At 38.7% G+C, this 22266-nt stretch overlaps 1 protein-coding gene across 1 annotated transcript in view; it reads left to right on the forward strand.

Moving 5' to 3' along the window:
- Nucleotides 1–599: 599 nt before the first annotated feature.
- Nucleotides 600–22266, forward strand: part of LOC140145228 (aryl hydrocarbon receptor repressor-like) — a 111900-nt gene continuing 90233 nt past the window's right edge. Inside the window, exons 1-2 of the mRNA XM_072167002.1 lie at nt 600–700; nt 2862–3049. Of these exons, the coding sequence (XP_072023103.1) occupies nt 663–700; nt 2862–3049 (226 nt within the window). The 5' untranslated portion in view covers nt 600–662. The remainder of the gene's footprint in view (nt 701–2861; nt 3050–22266) is intronic.

Below are 22266 nucleotides of genomic sequence, written 5' to 3' on the forward strand. Positions count from 1 at the left end.
AATTGCTGTTGAAAAGGTCAAACGACGCTTCTGTTTTACCGTAGTTCAACCAAAGTTGTCCTACCACATCGCACTGCAGTGTGTATTTGGTATACAAATTCAATGTCATGCATACGCAGTAGTACGAGTCTACTGCACATGCTGCCTGTACATGTATGTAATTGCGATTGAACCTGAACTTGCACTTGGGAAGTCTACAGGCAGGCCAAATATTTACATGTTTAGCAACAATACTTCGGGATGATGTTACGCAGATGTAGCCGAAATTGCACTTGACAAATCTTGAAAATATTGGAATCACTTTTTTCAAATTTGTCTGAAAACTTGTGATCAATCGCAGTTGTTGCTCTTTCCCTTTCATGCTCTCACTCTCAGTCCAGTTTGTCAGTCTTGTCTCACTCACTGACAGTTTTACAGAATTGCATTGAACATCATACAGTGTCATAAGCTTATCAATAGTATTGGGCAACTATTGACATAGTAAAAATACTTGTTTTTAAGAAGCCTGGTTATTCTTGCAGCAGAATACTTCACCGACATTGTCCGAATGATGTGTAGAAATTCTTCATTTTCTTATTCTAAACTCGGCCTGTGGAGGATTTACTTTAATATTTTCTTCATTGTTGGAATTTAACTTTTGGATTTATAATTGCAGCGACATCATGTATGCTGGAAAGAGAAGACGCAGACCTGCAAAAAGGTACCATTCTCCTCCCCTAGCATGCTAGGAATCATTCAGGGCCAGGCATGTCAGGATAAAATGTACAGGGCTCAAATTAAACAAGGGCTACAGTCTCAGAAGTACATGCACCAGTACCACAATTTATGGCTGGCTGTCATTTCATGATTTCCCCCAAAGATTTCATTTAAAAGGTCCATGTAGAGGGCCATATTACCCTTTGGCTTTGCCCCTGGGGGGGGGGTCACTCCCATTGTGGCCTGTACACCATCCGCGATAATAAAAACGTGTAAAAAGGGTAGTTTTTCGTGGGTAGGCACGATAGTTCCAGTAACTGTAACTCGTCGTACCTAGATCAGTAGATGTCATTATGTTTATGATAAAGACTGAAGTCTTGCTGGCAGGACTAGTAGGCACGATACGCGCGTATCGTGTTTAGGGTGTCAAAAACATGAAAAATTGGAAAAAAAGGTAGCAAAATTGCAATTTACAAATACGCGGAAATGAAAATTAGGGTATGAAATTTAATGCAAGGAATAACATCTCTGTTTAGGGTGTGAAAACAGGTGCGTGTTACCTGTTTAGGGTATTGTTTTAGCTAAGGGTTAAATCCTTGTTTAGTGTGCTTTTCAAAACTTGATTATCGCGGATGGTGTACACTGTACAGGCCACAATGGGAGTGACCCCACCCCCCCCCCCCCCGCCCCCGGGCCCTTTGGCAAAGGCTTTGCACAGATCCACCATCTTGATCCCAAAACAAGGTTCTCCCTGCAAGCGCATGCACATGTCATGTGCAAAAAGTGTGACTTTATCTTTACATGCTTTTCTAGCAATGCACAGATTGTTACAAAGCGTACATAGTTAAATAAAGTAAGTGCACTTTGGGGGGTAGGATGCAACCTTGTTTTGAGATGACTGTGCAAAGGGACAATTCCAACAGTGGGGGGGGGGGTCCACTTCAATATGAAATCTCTGTACTTGACTTTGCAGCAAGGGCAATGTCATGGGACTATTGGGAGAGAGCTGGCCTTTTGGACCTGGGCCTGTAGAAATTAGGGGCATTTGCCATTTGCCATTTCAAAAATGTTTAAAAAAATTTGGGAAATTTGGAACAAGAAATAGAATTTTGCCCCAGTTTTATACCTCCACTGGTCTGTCTGTCGGGACGTCTGTCTGTCCTAGGTTGTGTAATTTCTTGGAACTGGTAAGGCATAGTGATGCGATTTGGTGGAGGGGTGGCAATTGGTAGCCTTTGAATATCAGTAGGTTTTTGTCGCAAAATATGGTAATTAAGAAGCTAATTTGCATAATTTATATGCATCAAGGAAAATAACCTTGTGAACAGATTATCTGGAGATACCTGTGAGTTACAGTGATGTGACTTGGTATGGACTATGGTAGGGAGTAGCACAGTCAAGAGGTTCATGACCTGATTAGATATTCAGACTATGTTTAATCGCAAGGTCATTGTGGGGTCAATTTGATATATAGGCCTAGATTATAAGAATGACCAAAATGTCAAGGTCATTTTAAGGTCATTTGGGGTCATTCAGGGTCATCGGGAGATTAGATTGTCTCGGGTTTGTGGGAACGAGCAACAAAACAGAACAAAAAATGTCAAGGTTATTTTGGGGTACGGTAATTAGGGGTCATCCGGGGTCAAATTGCCATAGATTGTCACAGGTTCATGAAATTTGGTGGGAGCGGCCAATGAAACGAGACAATGAAGGTCATTTTGGGGTCATCCTGGGTCAAATTGCCATAGATTGTTGTAGGTTTTTAATATATTGGTCTTTTCTCAAAAATCTTTCAAATTTCAGCTCCAAATTTCATCTGTTAAAATGATGCACGTCAAAGTGGAGTCATTGCGGTCGACGCTTAATGTCGAGACTAGAGCCACGCAAGTTGATAACTGTGAAATTTCTTAGTGTTCAAAATTTCTACCTGATGACCCTTTTTACTTTTTTTCCAAAATATATCCAAATTACCCTCTTTTTCATTTTGCTTACAAGTACCCAATGCCCCCCCCCCTTTTTAAAGAAGAACTGCAAACATCTTTTTAAAAAGCAGGTGATTATTAAAACCAAAATTTCAGCTTGTCCATAATTTTAAAATCAAATTCAAAATTTTTTAACCAACCCAAATCAAAACTGTTTGAATTGCATTTTCTCACTTGAAACAGGAATCCAGTGCAGCCTCAAGGAGAGGTGAAATCAAACCCCAGTAAACGTCACCGAGATCGTCTCAATGCCGAGCTAGACCGACTCGCAAGTTTGCTTCCATTTGACGAGGATACAGTGTCCAAGTTGGACAAACTCTCCATCTTAAGACTCAGCGTCAGCTTCCTGAGAAACAAGAGTTTCTTTCAAGGTATGTAAATGCATTGTCAGGGACTGCCTCTTAAATCTGATAGGAGAGTTTTAGCTCTCCTTAGTTGACCATTTTTGGGCAATTTTCCTAAGTATGGGATTTTCTAAATTTTGCAATCAATTGGTGTGGGGGGGGGGCACAAATTATACACTTGATATGAACAGATCATGTACTGGGTACTGCAGTTTTATTGGGGGGGGGGAAGTTGATTGTTAGCTAGCCACCTGTCCCAAGTTTGGACGGGTGGTTTGTTCAGTGGCGTAGCCAGTACTTTTTCAGAGGGGGAGGGGGCAAGAGGGGGGGCAACGGATTTCCGGGGAAAAGTTTAGCGATAATGTTAAAAATGGGCTAAAAATACAAAAAGGCCTCCCACGGGGGCAAGACTTCTCACAGGGGGCATCTGTTCCCTTCCCCCCTGGCTACGCCACTGGGTTTGCTCCTGGGACATTAATTTTCAAATAATGCTTGAATAAGTTCTGTGAACTCAATACAAGATTTGACTAATAAATTAAGACTAGCATTTAGCCATAGCTGTTTGGACTGACTGACTGTCTGAAAGTATTAAAGTGTGGAAATTTCAATTTTTATATCCTCATAGTGTATTTTATGATGGCATTCATCACATTTTCCCACCATGTTTTGCCAGACAAGTTCAACAAATATTTACCCAAGCTGCACCGTAATACAATGCCCTATCAATATTGTACATTTTGTGAAAGGGGTTTCAAATAATGCCCTATTAGTTTTCTTTTTATAGGATAGGGATGAAGTGATCCATGTTAATATAATTGTTCCTTGTCTGGTGCGGTTTTAAAGGCCTATTCAATATCATAGTATTTTGCTCATTGGGAGGATTGTAAAACTCATCAAAAGTCAGGTTTTGACACCTTTGTTACTGTCATAGATGTGTAGCCTTACAGGGCCTTTAGACTGGCGAGCCAAAAAATGATAAACTATAACCAGAGAACTGCTAAACCTAGTGACTGCTCCCCTGAAAAAAGTCACTTTACCGGTTCTCTGGTAGAGTGTGTTTAAAAGGCCCTATAGTAGGGCTAATAGATGTGCTATCATAGCCTGCTAGTGGCTAATCTGAAAGCTGTCTATTAGCCCTAACGGGCCATAGTTTTTTGCTATCGGAAGGCAGAGAAGGAACGAAAAAGGAGAGAAGATGAACAAAGATTTCATTTGGTACCCCCAGGAATCGACCCCTTGGGTACCGTGCTCACGCTCACCGACCTCATGCCACAGGGGTTTTGCTCGGTGAGCATATGACTTGGGGTGATTGCATCATCGCATCACATGGAATGCATGCGTAGTGGTTTTCTTTGTAAGATTTTATAAGTTAGGGTTAAAGACATTTTTAGAAGGCATTTTTACATGAATGTGTTATTTCTCTATTTGTAGGCCTATTTGAATGGGGCTTCAACTTTCAACTTTTACCAAATATTTCATTTCAAAAATACATTAATAAATGACAATTTGAATGACTAAATCCCCAAAGGTAATTCATGAAGAATTTTAATTTTGTTACACTTACACTGGGATCATTGAATGGACCTTTTATGGAAATTGTGAAATTAGATGCAAACCCAGGGGGGGGGGTCACTCTAATTGTGGCCTGTACACCATCCACGATAATAAAAACGCGTAAAAAGGGTAGTTTTTCGTGGGTAGGCACGATACGTGCCATTCGTTTTTAGGGTATCAAAAACATGAAAAATTGGAAAAAGGGTAGCAAAATTGCAATTGCTATAAATACACGAAAATGAAATTTAGGGTATGAAATTTGATGCAAGGAATAAAATCCCTTTTAGGGTGTGAAAACAGGTGTGTGTTACCTGTTTAGGGTATCATTTTAGCCAAGGGTTAAATCCTTGTTTTGGGTGCTTTAAAATTTTTTATTATCGCAGATGGTGTACAGGCCACAATGGGAGTGAACCCCCCCATGCAAAATAGCTCAATTTTTCTACAATTGGACAGCTACATGTGCAATGTTGTGGAGTGATTGATGACCAAATATGACAACCAATATGAGCCAAGTTTGATACATGTACATGTAATGGTCGCCCATCCAGGGATGTCCTGCTCAGTACTCACATGCAGTCAACGAGATAATTTCTTCCCATTTTTACACAAGAGCATTAAGTACCATGACTGAGAAAAATAAATTGTTTTGCATACAGTATAGGCCTACCACACAACTTGTTCAGTTGTAAAGAACGAAATTTATGACCTTTTTTTGATGAAAATAAGGCATGAAAATAACATGCCTGTAAAAATGACTGGTTGTATTCCATTCTGTACACTGGTTATTTTCATGGGGTTAATTTTTCGTAATTTGAGCTATATTCTGAGCAGGTTTGTGGTGTCTGTTATGGTTATTGCAGCTTGAAACATACATACATATCGAAGCCTATGGGTTAAGAAATAATTTCACAGGGTTTTAAATTGTGGTTCAAGTCTAGCAGTGAAAATTGCTAACATTAAAACCCTTGCAAAAATTTGCCTAGTATTAGCAGCTTACTATGACCTTGACCTAGAGGAGGCTTGAGCTAAATCAGAAGCTACAATTTGATCACTACTGAGCCGCTTGGTATTTCCTTCACTGAACCAGGTTTCAATTTCAAACTGGTTGAGGTTTTCGGGTTTTTTAATTATTTTAAAAACGAGGTTGTGTGCAGTTTAGATCTATTTGTGCATTTTGTGGCTGAATTGTTTGGCTGTATGTATTGCCTACGGCATTTGTAATACGCCTACATGTATCAAAGCATGTAGGCCCCCTATCATGATTCATTGGGTTTGCTGGTTTGATAATAATTTTGATAATTGTTGAAAAAGTGAGGAAAAAAACCCTGTTCTATGGCCCCAACCGACCCAGATTTTCTGTTTTTGAGATTTTTTTGAAAACTTGGCTATTTAAAATCAGCTGTTTTTTGGCCCAAAATGGATTGAGTTTGATGGAAATTGCTGTTTTGGAAAAATATATTTGGACTAAAAAAAAACATACGCAAATTGATAGAAAAAAATTATTTACAGATTTTGGTGATTTTTAGAGTCAGCTAAAAAAACGACCCTTCTTCACCCGTGGAATGGGCCATTTTTTCTGTCACATATTTTAAAATAACAAACTTTAAATTATTTATGTACATCTACGTGTTAATTTAATTAATTTACTGAATGAGGATCCATTTTAGGGATTTGTTTTTTGGTCTCACCCAATGACTTCATTTTTTTTTTTTTTTTATCTGCACTGTCACCTAAAGACCCATAGTTTGGAGGGTTTTACAGGCTTTACAATGTGCTGGGACAAAATGTAGAGAAAGGTCCTGCTGTCAATAGTAGTTGGCAAACAATGTCAATATTACGCACTCTGACTTTTTGTGGGACATACTGTAGAGAAAGGTCTTGTTACCTTTGTCCCTGACTTTGTGTTTTGTTTACCTGGAATAGGTGGGTTCCATGGTTCAGCTGTTGGTAAAATTATACTTCAATTTAATTGCAGTTACGACTTTAGTTTGCTGCAATTCTGTAATGAAGTAGGGATGCTTGATTCAGGCGGTGATGGCCCGGTCCCCGCACTCTATGCATCCGCGGGTATTCATGCTCGTCGAAAATTTCATGCGAAATAAGGGGTGTTTTCAGATGAAGAAACGCGATTCGCGAAACACACAAAAAAGGGGTGTTTTTTCAAACCGCGTGTTCGCGAAATTGAAAAAAAAGGGTATTTTCATCGAGCAGGCTACGCGTTTCTGCCAGAAAAGTGTAAATTATTAGAAATATCATTCGCGTTTTAGCGAAAATAGGGGTATTGTCGAAGGGCAAATAATTCGTGAAATCGCTGAAAAAAGGCGTTTTCCCTAAAAACTTCGCCAAATGAGATGCAAAAGGGGTGTTTTTAAAGTTCACCGACAAGCATGAATACCCGCGGATGCACGGAGTGCGGGGACCGGGGGTGATGGAAGCGATATCGCCAATTTAGGTCGCCATTGCATTAACACATAATCGTGAAATCTTCACAAACAATTCTAAATTTGTTATGTGGTGTCAAAGCAAAATTATTTTACTCTAAAACCGTCGGAGTTCGACAAAGTACCCCACTGCAAGTATGTTAATTTTCCATTTGTAATAATAATTGCTAACCGTGTATTTTGAATGGGGCTGTCAGCCCTGTATCTTCGCCAGCCTCGTACGTCACATGTTGCGCTTCCTATGCCGCCTGGCTTGATTTGAACATCTTCTAGTACCAGTATTTTATGCACATCCTTAGTTTATTTTACAATATACCTTTTTGGGGTATTACATGTAGGTATTCATTTTATATAATTTGCATGAATGTATTCACAGTGGTGGCGCCAGGAATTTTTTTTCAGGGCATTGGGGGGCAAAGTGATTTTCAGGGGGGCAAAGTTGGCAAATTTTGTGCAAAATTGCTGCAAAAAGTGGGAAATTTACGTGATTTGGGGGTTTTTGCCTCAAAAGTGGGGGGGGGGGGGAACTGGGGGAAAGAAAAATATTTGGGGGAAAATGTTTCCCCTTGCCCCCCCATAGCGCCTACCACTGTGTATTCAACATGTTCAACTGATCAAGGGAGGGGGGGTGTATTGTTTAATAATTTTTTGGCAGGATGTACTTGTAACCAAGCTTCTAAACTCTACCCAAGAGCTGCTAGGAACACACAATTTTGGAGGGCAAAAAATGCACATCGATTAAAAAAACCCCACAAAAATATGTGATTTCCCACTAAAAACACAAAACCTTTAAACGAAAAAAAAAAGTCTTAAAATTTTACTAAGTCTTAGAAATTTGTGACTTCAATTGTATAATAGAACAAAACATGCAAAATTGCATATTTTTCGCTAATTTTCCCTCAAATTGCAAAAATATTAAAATTTGACTTTTATTGCCAGTTAGATCTATTTTTAAAGGATTAGGATTACAAATGGGATAGATGTTTCATTTGGCAAAACAAGATAATATTTTCTAAATTCCAATCTGGAATCAGGAGTAGGAACAACGTGTCATCTACATTGTACATATGTATGTATACATGTACATGATCAAGTGGATAGCTGCAATGTAGCTACCTTAGCCTACCTGTGACATCGGTGTGTCACACACGTAACTAAAACCACAAAACATCACAGACACTATTTGACCAAATTACAATATGTGCAGGACAAGAGGCAGTGACAGAATCGTTATCTGTGACGGGGTTGTTGACATTCACTGGGAGCGCTTCTATAAATGACCTTGAAATAAAGATTCATCACTAGACTACAAAAATGTATAAAGCCTATTTAAACCTTTGTACGTGACTCATCGTCACTTGGTTTTATTTCCACAAAAGGATAGTAACTGACATCAGTACAAGTCTGTCTTTTAATGCTCTGCATGCTAGCATAAAAAGTTAAAATTTTGTGTCGATAACACCTCTGGTATCAAGCTCTGTGAATTTAGAAATTTGGTAGCAAATTTGGTATCAAATTGGAGCTAACAAGATTCTGCACACAACCTTATTAATCAATTTGCCATAACAAGCTGAAGTTCTGGTGTACATTGTAGGATGGGTTACATAAATGCAGACTTTCTTTATTTGAGTAGCTTAGTTATTTATCATTGTCTCAGGTTTTGGTGTAGGACGTGTTACATAAATGCAGACTTTCTTTATTTGAGTAGTTTAGTTATTTATCATTGTCTCAGGTTTTGATGTAGGACGGGGTACGTAAGTGCGGACTTTCTTTATTTGAGTAGTTTAGTTATTTATCATTGTCTCAGGTTTTGGTGTAGGATGGGGTACGTAAGTGCGGACTTTCTTTATTTGAGTAGTTTAGTTATTTATCATTGTCTCAGGTTTTGATGTAGGACGGGTTACATAAGTGTAGACTTTCTTTATTTGAGTAGTTTAGTTATTTATCATTGTCTCAGGTTTTGGTGTAGGATGGGTTACATAAGTGCAGACTTTCTTTATTTGAGTAGTTTAGTTATTTATCATTGTCTCAGGTTTTGATGTAGGACGGGTACGTAAGTGCGGACTTTCTTTATTTGAGTAGTTTAGTTATTTATCATTGTCTCAGGTTTTGGTGTAGGATGGGTTACATAAGTGCAGACTTTCTTTATTTGAGTAGTTTAGTTATTTATCATTGTCTCAGGTTTTGATGTAGGACGGGTACGTAAGTGCGGACTTTCTTTATTTGAGTAGTTTAGTTATTTATCACTGTCTCAGGTTTTGTTGTAGGACGGGTTACATTAAGTGCGGATTTTCTTTATTTTAGTAGCTTAGTTATTTATCATTGTCTCAGGTTTTGGTGTAGGACGGGTTACATAAGTGTAGACTTTCTTTATTTGAGTAGTTTAGTTATTTATCATTGTCTCAGGTTTTGGTGTAGGACGGGTTACATAAGTGTAGACTTTCTTTATTTGAGTAGTTTAGTTATTTATCATTGTCTCAGGTTTTGTTGTAGGACGGGTTACATTAAGTGCAGATTTTCTTTATTTGAGTAGCTTAGTTATTTATCATTGTCTGTTTGTTGTGAATCAATGCAAAATTAATGAATAGGGGCTATTATCCTCGTTTGTTGTATAGCTAGGACTATAGTAAACAAAATTGGAGTTGGTGTTAATGGCCTTCAATTAGTGGCAATGTCATTAATAGGGGGATAAAGTGCAAGGGTAAAAGTCAAAGTCATTCATTCGTTTGATTCACCCCTTATTATATTATCATCAAGTCCATTGTATGTATCTGCAGGTGCTCAGGGTTCAATCAGAAAGGTCATGTTGATAAATTTGAATTGTCACAAATTTGTAAAACTTGGCAAAAATCATGGAATTTTGATTTTGGTCACAGAAATTCCAGAGAAGTGTGAAAAGTCAACTATTAATGCGGACCCTCAGGCCAAAGCCTGTGAAAATCACTATGGGCCCACTGAAACACTACCTTGCGGCCCACAGGTCCTGTGATATTTTGTCACCAAAGTCAGCAAAGTGGACAAAGTCAGTGCTGACTTCAACACCAATATGTGGCATTAAAACTTTTGTTGATTGGCGACTCGTGAAGTTTTACAAAGTGTCAACACTGAACAGTCACAAAATGTGGACCAGTTTAACAAATTAATATTTTGTAATGTGAGTTTGAGCCCGGACAATTGATGAGGGTTCTACTTTTCAAACCCTAGGGCCTGAATGGCCCTTGAAGATGTTTGCTTATTTCAAGCACCAGTGTATGCTAAAGGACGGACCAAAAAAATTGATAAAAAAGTAGGAAACAGGGGGTAAATTTCCAACCTGTTCTGCTGATCCACTACTAAATGTATGTGAATCATGTGAAAATCAGCAATTTTTATGCTAAAATGGGTCAAAATTATAAGAACTGTGGCGTAAAACCAGGCCAAAGGAAGAGGCACAGATAACAACATTTGGTCATTGGCGACTTCTGGGTGAATGAGGGTGTTGTATAAGGTCGGCAGTTCCAGTCCTTGATCACAATTTAAATGTAGTTCTGGTGATTTCTTCTTGATGGGGATGGTCACCCGCACTAAACAGGGGTCCATGGCCTTTAACACTAAATGGGGGTCTTGAGTCTTGAGTGATGAACTAGGCTTTTTCTAGGAGAGCTGTGCTGTGTGTACGTGCCAAATTCGTTGCTCAAAAATATTAACAAGTGCTCAAAAATATCAACAAGTGTGAATTCCTCGTAAAAAGGGACAGGATGCCTCCCGCACTAAAATTTTGGTCAGTTTTGTCCCAGCAACTGCCCCCTGGATGCTAGTTGCTACCATTTTCAATTCAAACGCATGGTAACAAGTGCTCAAAAATATCAACAAGTGTGAATTCCTCGTAAAAAGGGGCAGGATGCCTCCCGCACTAAAATTTTGGTCAGTTTTGTTCCAGCAAGTGCCCCCTGGATGCTAGTTGCTACCATTTTCAATTCAAACGCATGGTAAAGAAACACGCTCATTAATTCAGCATTCACATTGTAATGTACACTGTTTAGACCTACATGTAGTCTAGATCCACTGCTGAACACCCCATGATAATACCATTGTCTAACAATAGAAACCGAAATGGTAAATTGAGCTCCATTCCTTCTATTTTTACAATCCGCTTGATTTAAAGAATAAAATTTTACCCAAACGGTTACAATTTAGGGACGCACTATTAGACTTCAAGGGGGGTAGGAAGTTTTGAAAAAAAACTTCCCCCACTACATGTGCAAAAAAACTTTCCCCACCAACACTAAAAAAAAAGAAAAAAACTTTCCCCACCTAAGGGACTGTGCAATAATTTTCGAAAGGCTCACCAAAAATCGCTTGCCCCCCTCTCGGCCCTCCAAATATTGCTTGCTCCCCTTCACGGTCCACCAAAAAATCTTTGCCCCCCATTACACATGCCAAATTTTTGGGATCCCAATTTGCAAACCTTAAATGGTTTATATATGTTGCGAGCGCAGCGAGCAGGAAAAATTGCATATTAAAGCGTTTCCGTACTGTTTTCCTAAGCCTTTTCAGAGCGTTTTATTTAAAAGGCGCCCTATGAATGTGTGCCAAAAATCGCTTGCCCCCCTCTCGGATAGCCAAAAATTGCTTGCCCCCCCTTTTGACTCACCAACAATTTCTTTCCCCAATTTTACCCTCCCCAGGGCTCATAATTATTGCACCGCCCTAACTGTGAAATTAAAAAAAAACTTCCCCGACCCCAACTTCCTAACTCCCCTTGAAGTCTAATGGTGAGTCCCTTCCTAGCATATCACATCAAACCTGCCATTTGGCGGCCATTCCTTTTTTAAGGGATTTTTATTATAAATGATAAGTTGCCTTAGTTCAAAATGAAGCATTATCTGTATCTCTACAGTTGGTTGTAGGCTAATGATCCTGGATGTATTGTTTCCTGTTTGGCTGCATGTCTGTTTTCTGTCCTGTCATAACTGTCAGGATCATCTTGTTGAAAATGACACTTATTTCTTCTTTAAAACTTTGACAAATGTCAAAGTTGTGATTTTACTCATTGACCTGCTGTTACAAGCTGTTGGCAAAATGACTTGGCTGAAAATGACAGTGTTATTCAGTGTACACCCAGTACAGCCAGAGATCCATATATGTAGAGACTTGGACCCTGTTCACATTTGAAAATTTTCTTCTTTCGACGAACCTCGAACGAAGATTAAAAATCGTTTTTTCCTAATGTGTACTCACTTTTTTTCCTTCGACGAAGATTACAATTGCTTCATTCAACAAAGCTAAAAAGGTTGTTTCGACGAAGGAATACTTTGTTTGAGGAAGCTAATTTTGTAATGTGTACGCTCGCTTCATCGCTTAGTTCGATGAAGGAAAGTGATCATATGACAAGTGACCTTCGCCAGCTTGAATAATAGTCGGGCGTTAATAGCTTTGTTCGAGCTTCGTTAATTTTCATGAAATGTGTACAGTGCAATGTCTTTGTTCGATCTTCGTTCAGCAAAATGTGTACGCATGCTTAATTAGTTAATCAAGATTAACTTATCTTCGTCGAAATCTTCTAATGTGAACAGGGTCTTATTTTGATCACTTATGCTGGTTTCGTACTTTCTGTCGCTTGCTGCTGAGCGGCGTGGTGCTTCATCATGCCGCTGACACTTTTCTGCAAGCGGAGCGGCACGCCTCTCAGTGGTAGCGGCATGACTATGAAAGCCAATGTTGCTGCTTAGCATTGCCAATAATCGTATCTTGTTCTCATATGTCAGAGTGGCACCGCTTCCGAGTTGCCTTGAATTGAACTCCTAGCAATGCTGCCGCTTGGGCAAGCGTCAGCGGTGGAGTGATCGATATATATCGGCTTGCCGCTGGTCACCGCTAGCGTTTCTGGTGCGACTGTGCAGTAAAGCAAAATCGTAGGCAAAGGGGCAAGCGACAGGAAAGTATGAAACCAGGATTACACACTACCACTGCTAGACCTAAATCAAAAACTAGAGCGGTTATTGTACCATAGCTGAACCACAGGGCTTCGGCAGTATATTGTGGTATGGTATACCATGTCACCCGGGCCCCGGAGATTATTATACCTTCTTGGGATTTCGAGAAAGAACCAAAAATAAGAATATTGACCTGGAAAAACACAAAAAATATTTTTAGTTTTAGTCAAAACAGTTAAAAAAATTGAAACTGTTTTATTATATGAAAAAGCACTGTACAACAACATTTTGAAAATGTTGTGAAAATGTAATTTAAAAATATGTTTGGGCAAACATTGTTGTAAAATATTTTGTCAACACTTTAACATGTTTAACATTAGCCTATAGGTTAAAATGTTATGAAGCAAGTTTTCAAAAATATTTTTGAATGTTATCAAAACATTTTATATCCTTAAATTATATAACCTTTAAATAACTTTTCAAGATTTTCTATAACGTTTTGTGTTTGCTGGGATGGCTGTCTTCTGTGTTGACCAACTCACACATGTTTGTTGTTAACCATTGGTTTCTAAATCAGCCTTGCTTATGCAGAGAATAAAAGTGTACAAAAAATGTATGTCTTTATGTTAAATGTCAAACTTTGTCTTTAATAAATTGCTTCCACGTTTGGCATTTGCACAGTTTATGAGCCCATTTTATGTGGATTTTGATGAATGTTGGGGTTTGTTGGTGAAGCCAGGGCATGGCCCATCACTGATTGTCCCGAGAAGTCTCAGAATTTATCAGAAAGCATGTATACATTTCAAAGCTACTTGACAGTGGGACTGGCCGGGGGGGGGACTCAGCTTTAGAAGTACATGTATGTGCGTACCGACGTCTGGAAGTAGAGGCCTATCAGTACAAAATAAATTTGCCAAATCTGCAATAGAAATTTGGAAAAAATATTTTTGTCAATATTTTTGCCAAAAATTTTGGAATGAGAGGAGGTCATTGGGTAGCTAAATAAAAAAAAAATGGGGTGGAGGAGTCATTGGGTATGACTTCAAAAAAGGGGTCACAGGGTATGTTCAATTTTCTTTTAAAGGGCCACCTAATGACCGGTACACACTGTCAGTCACTTCTAAAATTGGGAATTTAGGAAACTCATTCCCAGAAATATTATACAAAATGGTGGCAGATTATGTTTGCTTCACAGGAAATATGCTCATTGTCTGAGCATAGACCCTCTATAGGGTTATGGTCTGAGTTTGAAAGCTTTTGCAATGGCATGCATGCTGTAGTTGTGAGTCAACTCCATTACATCCGAATACAGCAAAAGTGGAAATTTTCGCGCTACATTTATTTTCACGCTTTTTTGCATTCCAAGCTGCTACCATGAAATTAACAACGCGCGAATATATTCCTTTTGTGTATGAGTCAATGTGAGGAAATTTAGAATTGTGAATTTAAAAACAAGGGGAACAGTTAAAAATTAGTGAAGCGCACAAAAATTAATTGTGCAAAAATTTCCACTTTTACAGTGTCCAGTATTCTCATAGACCACAATCTAGCTCAAACATGCTTATCTATCAAGGCACAGTTCTTAAAACCCTATATGTTTGTACATTAGGAGCATATTACCTGTGAATGTGTTGGGTACAAAAACTCATACTCCACGACTTGAGGTAAAATTCTGGGCTAGTTTTAAATGAATGGTGGCATGGAGGTGAGGCTATTTAGGCTCATATAGTGGTAGTACATGTAGTAGATGCATATATCCAAGACACATCTAGGCCTGTAATTGCTGATGCATGTGTGTGGAGATTCACACCGATCAGTTTTCAAAGGCACTACATTATACCTAACAGTAGTCTGTATTGAAGACCTCACCGATCCAGGATCAAGTGCCAAAGGTATGCACAGTGTGGATTGCCTTCGCCGCCTTTTTATTCCCCTGTATTTTTAATCCTTACATCGGCAAGTGGGTTGTTTTTACTGCACTGCAAATGCAGGGTAACAAACGCCTCGCTATTCACATATATTTAGTGGGGAGGGCAATCTGGGCGGAAGTCCAGAAAAACAATTTTTTCAATCTTCAGGTCAGATTTGGATTGACTTGCGCTGTAATTTAGCTTGTCACAGTTTAGGCGACTAATTCCGGTGTCACCCACAAAATCGTTGTAAACCCGTGCTGTTTGCACTAGGCACATTGCTGCGTGTCACCCACTTAAAACCAAAAGGTGCTTGATGGATGATGGCGAGGTTAACCCGCATCCCACATCACCCAGCATCACCCTTTCCCCAATCTATTTCTTCTGGGGCCATTACCTTCTTACCTGCACATTTTTTTTTTACCGCATGACATATACATGTACCATGCATCACCCTCCAACCTTCTACACACCAGGCTCAAAAATCTGACTCAAATCCGCGAATTAATTTGCGCAAAGATTTAAGATTCTCATAAAACATCAACTGAGCGAATCCATATGGATTCGCGTAATGCATTGGCAGTTTACAGAAAGGCAAAAATATACATGTACTAAGTTTGACTCCCATTTTGACTATTTATACTTCATTTTTTAAGCAACTGAACCTCAAAAATGGCATATTATGGTATAATTTACTTAAAATCATTGTACAATAATACTGATTTGAGCGTGCATTTTAACAGCAAAAACAGCCATCGGTTGTGTGCGGATCTTTCATTCGCCAAAGCCGTGATTTTGGATGACTAAATCAGACTGTATGAGGGCAGTATGTTTGCGCGAATCAAAAGATTCTCGCAAAATTTTCTAGCGAGAATCCAAATGGATTCGCCCGCACTGCCACAGATTTCCAGGCCTGAGTATACTCTCACAAACTCTGCATATGTTGGCTGTTGATCAGTTTCAGAGGCTGTGACAAGACTAACTTAATGCAATTTGTAGTGATCATCTGTGTGGCAGCTCAAGTTCGTTATTTTGCACTAGGCCTACAATATGCTATTTGATAACTACCATCCATCCATCAAGCATTTATAGTGCATGTCACCTTGGCTTCCAAAAGGTGAAAGTACTTTTTAGGTATGCAAGCTTGTATCATTATGGGAAGTACATGTAGTAAAAGTCTATGGTGAACAAATGATATTCATACTGCTCTGAACATGAATTTAAACCATCTATTTTGAATGATTTTACCGTTGATTTGACATTGGGGACGGAAACTGCTTTTTCCTGCAACTCCCCTACACACACACCCCCACCCCCTCACACAAATCACTGCACCATGGCTTTTAGAAATTTAAAAGTCATGCTATGCTCAAATTTGCACCACTGATGAGTAAAAAACAAAATATTCCCCCGCCACCAGGGCTGGATTTACCTTTTTGGGGGCCCTGGGCCAGGCCAAAATTGGGAGGCCCCAAATTCATTTTGTGGCCAAATTCAAGTGGCCCTGTGTGGCCAAATTCAAGTGGCCAAGTTTTGCTTTAGGAATAAGATCAACAGTAGGCCTATGCAGTAATGGGCGACAGTAGCGGATGCAGCATTTCTATATAGAGGGAGATGAGCATAGATTTTACTAGGACATTTGCGTGCGAAGTGTGCAAAAAATTCAATTTCAGACTATTTTAGTAAAAAAATTTGCTATTTTTCCCGTTTGGCCCAAAACATGGTGTTTTTTGGGCTAAAAAGGAAAATGCCTGGCAAATTTGGGGGCCCTGGGCCCAGGCCCATCTGGCCCAATGGTAAATCCGGCTCTGCCTGCCACCCAACCCTACCCGCCACCCAACCCTAGGTGTACTTGATTCAGTTGATTTGAATTGCCCTGAGTGGTGGTGTCCAGGTTCTTGGATTTTCAGTGCAAAGTTTGTCTGGAGTTTGTGTTTCCTGCTGAAAACTTTACCCTATCCACAAACAATCTGAGACGGGAGAACAGAAGTGATACATCCCTCCCTGTTGGTGCTATGCAGTATGCACCTCTGCTCACACTAATGGGGATGCTGTTCAGACGTCACGATCCGAGGAAACCGAGCATGGTAGTTTTACATGCAGTGGCAGCGCTTCTGGGGGCAAGGGGCCCCAAATATATTTCTTGCCCCCCCTCTTTTGAGGCGAAACCCCAAAATTACGTAAATTTTTACTTTTTATGCAATTTTGCCCCCTGAAATTCACTTTGCCCTTCCAATGCCCCCCCCCCCAAAAAAAAAAAATTTCTGGTGCTGCCACTGTCTACATGTACATCTTATATTTCTTGCATAAAAGTGCAGGACTGTGATAGAAATGCACCCAATAAAAAATGAAGAATCATAGATGAAGAATCCTATCCTTACCCACCGCACAGGAAAATGTTGGAAAAGAACAAAAAGCAATTGACTAATTATGTAACTACATTGTAATTAGCTGTACGCATAATGCATGTATGTTACATGATCTGTGTAAAATTCAAAAACATAATATTTGTTCAATGTCAATGTCGATTAATGATGCAAGCTGTTACACATCTCAGTCTCAGTACATATCAATAATATACAGCTGTTGAAGTAGTCTGTGTTACAGACTGTGTACCTAATATTACCCATAAGAAGAGAAACTACAGGGAACCACATACTCTTGGAAACCATCTCGCTTAACTTGCTATGCTCGCTATTCGAGGGAGAGAAACTACTGGGAACCACATACTCTTGGAAACCATTCTAACTACTTGCGGCTCGATGTCGCGGCTTCACCTCTCATCCCCCCTCAATCGTGAGTAGTCTATGTCTACTGTTTGAGGGGTTATCAGAGCTACTTTTTGGAAAATTGAGCTAGCAGCTAGCGCTCAAACATGTCAAAGGTCAAGGCGGATTGTAAAATATATTTTAACCAAGAGGGGTTTGCAACCCCCCAGATTTGTTTAAACTTAAGGGGTTCATTTATTGAAGGAACTGGAGAGTCCCCCATCAAGCAAACAGTGGCATAGCTAGGTTGTGTTGTGGTGCCCGGGGCCAAGGATACATAATAGAGCCCCCCCCATTCTTGAAACCATACAAATACTGCAAAGTAATTTTGGTTTATAAATGAAGTTCATTGAATTTTGGTCTGAAATTGATCTTTCAAATGAGTATTTGTGCTGAAATGCACAGACTTTCATGGCTTGGAAGGTGTGTAAAATCGATGCTGAATTGGCCAATTCAGCACCCCCCAAGGTGACACCTAGGGCATGTGCCCCCTCTATCTGCAAGCAAAATTTAGTTGATCTCCAACCACACACTTCTTGCTGACCCCCTCACTTCTCTTTCCTTCCCATTTTGGGACCATGTTATGTAGCTTAGTGCCATCCAATCTGAGATTGCTCTCTAAAAATTGATAGAAATATATTATATTAAATGCAAATTGCAGTTTAATTAAAAAATATTACATTTTGTATTCAACATGTTCAAGTTCATATTAAAATATTAATGAAGAAGAAAAAGGTGCTAAAATGTGCATACATTTATAGGTTTAGTCGTTATTATTATTATTATAACATTTGAGCTCAACACTGTTGACTGTTGAGTGATAATTTTGAGCTATACTACTTGGCAAATATCATTTTATTTCATGGTTTATCCCGGATTCCTTCTATAAAACGAGAGGAAACTTCAACTGATGCCCATGTACTTTTTATAGCCAAGGAAATTCCAAATATCCGTCTATCCATCCAACATTACATGTATGTGGTTTTTCTGTTAAAAGAATGTTGAAGTAAGAATGTAGTTGCTTTCACTTCATGCATGTGAGGTCATACTGTATCAGAAACTGTATGGACACTTTTAAGAGAATAAAAAGTAAAATGGATCCTGTACACAGTTTGGGAGTGCCGGATCGCAATGGCCCTTTTACTGCATACGACTTTATTAGAAATCTCCAACTACTGTATTAATATGTACATTTTTATATCAAAAGTACACATATTGTACATGATTCCCAGGGTATGTACATACTATACCAACCATGTAGAGTATAGCACCAATCAATAGAGCCTAGCTCCCCTAGAATCAATCAAATAATCACATTACCAATTGGTTCGGTTGGTTGGTTCGCCTCTTGTAGCTAGCCAGCTAGCTAGGCATGAGTACATGTGTATGACCTTGACACCATTTTTGTTGTGACAGCGACTACATGTATGATCAGACATATCCTGACCTGTTTAATTATTTCAGACTGCACATTTTTTTTCTGTTTTCCCTTTCAATACAATTTTTTTACTACAGATCATAAAAACGATTTAACCATTGATGAAGAATTTTGGAATAAAAGAAAGGACTAGAGTTGCTTAAGTTTAGTATTTTACACCAAGAGATATGTAGGCAATGAGTCAGTACCAAGTCATGACTATGTAGTGATATTTAGATGTTTAAGGGATCTAAAATGAGCATTTATTAACGTTTCGACAATATTTTTGTAGGACATGAGCACCTCAGACCTATCGAATTGCATTCTGAATCTGAAGCATGTCTTTCTGATATCAAATAATTTTCATTTTTGAAAATCACAATATAATACAAATTTTATGACAAATTATAAAAATTTGATATTTTTCAAATTTTTGATATATAACAGTCCTCGGTAAATTATATAAATCTGATGATTTATACTTAAAGTGTATGTAGCAGGGAGGAAAAGCCGACGGTCAATTGAAAATTTTGACCTTTCATATTGAAGATATGGATTTTTTTCCCAAAAAGACCTATTTTTTTTTGGTGTTTTGGGAAAAAAATCCATATCTTCAATAATGAAAGGTCAAAATTTTCAATTGATCGTCGGGTTTTCATCCCGCCTACATATACTTTAAGTATAAATCATCAGATTTATAAAGTTTACTTCAAGTACTGTTAAATATCAAAAATATCAATTTTTAATGATTTGCCATAAAATGTGTATTAAATTGTGAATTTCAAAAATCAAAATTATTTGATATCAGAATGACATTCTTCGTATTCAGAATGCAATTTGATATGTCTGATGTGCTCTGATGTCCCAAAATAAATACTGTCCAAACGTTCATACCCCAGCCCTTAAGGTGCGCATTTTGTAGGCTTTTTATTACATTGTATAGCTTCCTTCAGAGCCTGAAAAGACAGACCTGTGAATTCTCATAATATCATGAGTCCACTAGATAAGCAGCAGTCTGATGCCTGTGGTCTTCACAGACTAAAATGGTGAGCGTGGAGAGTCCGGGGAACTGGGAGGGGGTACTATTTGGTTTGGGTAGGGGTGTGCTGCTGAGAATTTGAAAGAGGATCCATCAATATAGGAGTTTTTCAAGAAATTTGGACCCATGGATATGCCAAAATTAAAAATTTTCGGCCATATTTTCTTAATTTGTACAAAATTTCCCTGGGAAATTTTCCTCCAAATTTTGAGGAAATTTCAAAAATGTTGGCTACAGGCTATTTTCCGGAAAAAAATGAGAAAATTGTGAGAAAAAGACCCATCTTTATACCAAAAATTGGCCTTGAAGAGGGGTTATTGATTATACCAAAAGGCTGCTACCCAATCCATATTTGCAATACGTCCCCATATGGTCATTTGTACTGCGCCACCCTGGGGTGGAGAGGAAGACCAGCTCAAAGGGCTGGACCAACAGGCCATGGCTAAGTAAGAGTCACAACAAAGTAAAAGTCAGATATTTAGGAACTCAACAAAGAAAACCCTCTTCTGGCCATTGCCAAGAGTTTGTTCAGCCTCAAATAGCGCGAGTGGAGCCCTGTTTGCAAACCAAGAGTGCGAGCGGAATCTCTTAAACATCATATCAGAGTCCCAGCATAAGCTAGCATAGAGCCTGTGCTCACCAAAAGTGACCAATATAAGCACCTTGGTGCCAATTTTAATAGGTTCAATAGAAAGTTTTGATTTTAAAACATAAATTTTAAGCATTTTGCAGTGGAATTTGTGACCGTACACCACGAATGAGCCGTAAATGTCCTCAATTGTATTCTGAGTTACAGTGTAAAATGGGCATGAAGGTCGTATTCATAGGTACCTCAATTTGGTGCTACGTGTACCTCATTTAATGAGATACACGTAGCACCAAATTGAAATACTATGAATATGACCTTCATGCCCATTTTACACTGTAACTCAGAATACAATTGAGGACATTTACGGCTCATTCGTCGGTGTACAGTCACATTTTGTCAAATTCTTTGCCAAGAGTACAAAAGTTGAGATAAACTTGACATTGACCATAGATGTTGACCAGTTTGCATGTATGAAAACAAACAATAGGCATAAATCCTTGAAGGTTAAAAATAATCAAAAAGTTACACTACACACCTACTCACATAACATTTTGCAATAAGATAATACAATTTCTCAAGGAAGAGGTCATTTTGTGGTTTTAGGATTTGTTCATAGAAAGAAAGGTAAGCAAGGTCAGACGTGATTTGTATTCTGTACATAAGCCTATTCAGAATAAAATTTATCTGGGAAAGTGAAAATTCTAATTCATCTAATTAATTGTTCACGCTTCACCTATATTGCTCGGTTCCACTCTTTTTGTGCGTGTGATTTAAAGCTTCCTTTGTACAAAACTTTAAAGAGGGCGCTGCATGAAGGCTGTATCTGCAATAGCTGCCACATAGATATTTGACAGTTCATGCATAAAATATAGTACTAAATCACATCTGGCAGCTTTTTATGGTAGCTGCTTTTTTTTTAGATCACAAAATGTGTGAAAATAATTTGTCTACAAAACTACATAGGTCTACAGTCACTGCTAGGTGCCAAACGTGGGTAAGTGCAATAGCTGCCAAATTGTCAAATATTCACAGGGCAGCACTTCTGGCACTAAACTGTGAAAGTGTGCAACTTGAAGAATTTAAATTTAGATATTTTTCAATCTGAGGCTTGCAGGGTCTTGAGATGTAAATTGGATATAAATCCAACTAGGGAAGAATTGAAATCCTATAAGTCTATGTCCACTCTTGGGTACGATATAAAAATAGCATTTTCTGATGTATAGAAATGTGATCACAAAGTATTGTTTTATCCAGTATTAAGGGTTGTGCAATAAACGAGCTGGGGGCATAAATGCGCGCATGTACAACCACATGAACCACAGATATTGAAACATAATATCTGTGGTACAAGCTTTTTACTTATTTATACACCATACATGGTCAACATGGTCAAAGCTCTGTTGTCAAAGCACAGAGCTCTGTTAGGTCAACTTTGGTTAGGTATTGTCAGTGAGTGACCATGTCCTGGATAAGGTCAAGGTCCATATACTTTAACAGGATGTCATCATGATGCCATGGATAGCCAGTAGTTACATAACACAACAGCTGTGTTGTGTGGATGACTATGTCCTGATAAGGTCTAGGTCGGAATGACTGTTTCTGATGATGTAT

This window comes from Amphiura filiformis, unplaced genomic scaffold, assembly GCF_039555335.1.
Source record: "Amphiura filiformis unplaced genomic scaffold, Afil_fr2py scaffold_177, whole genome shotgun sequence".
NCBI classification, from domain to species: Eukaryota; Metazoa; Echinodermata; class Ophiuroidea; order Amphilepidida; family Amphiuridae; genus Amphiura; species Amphiura filiformis.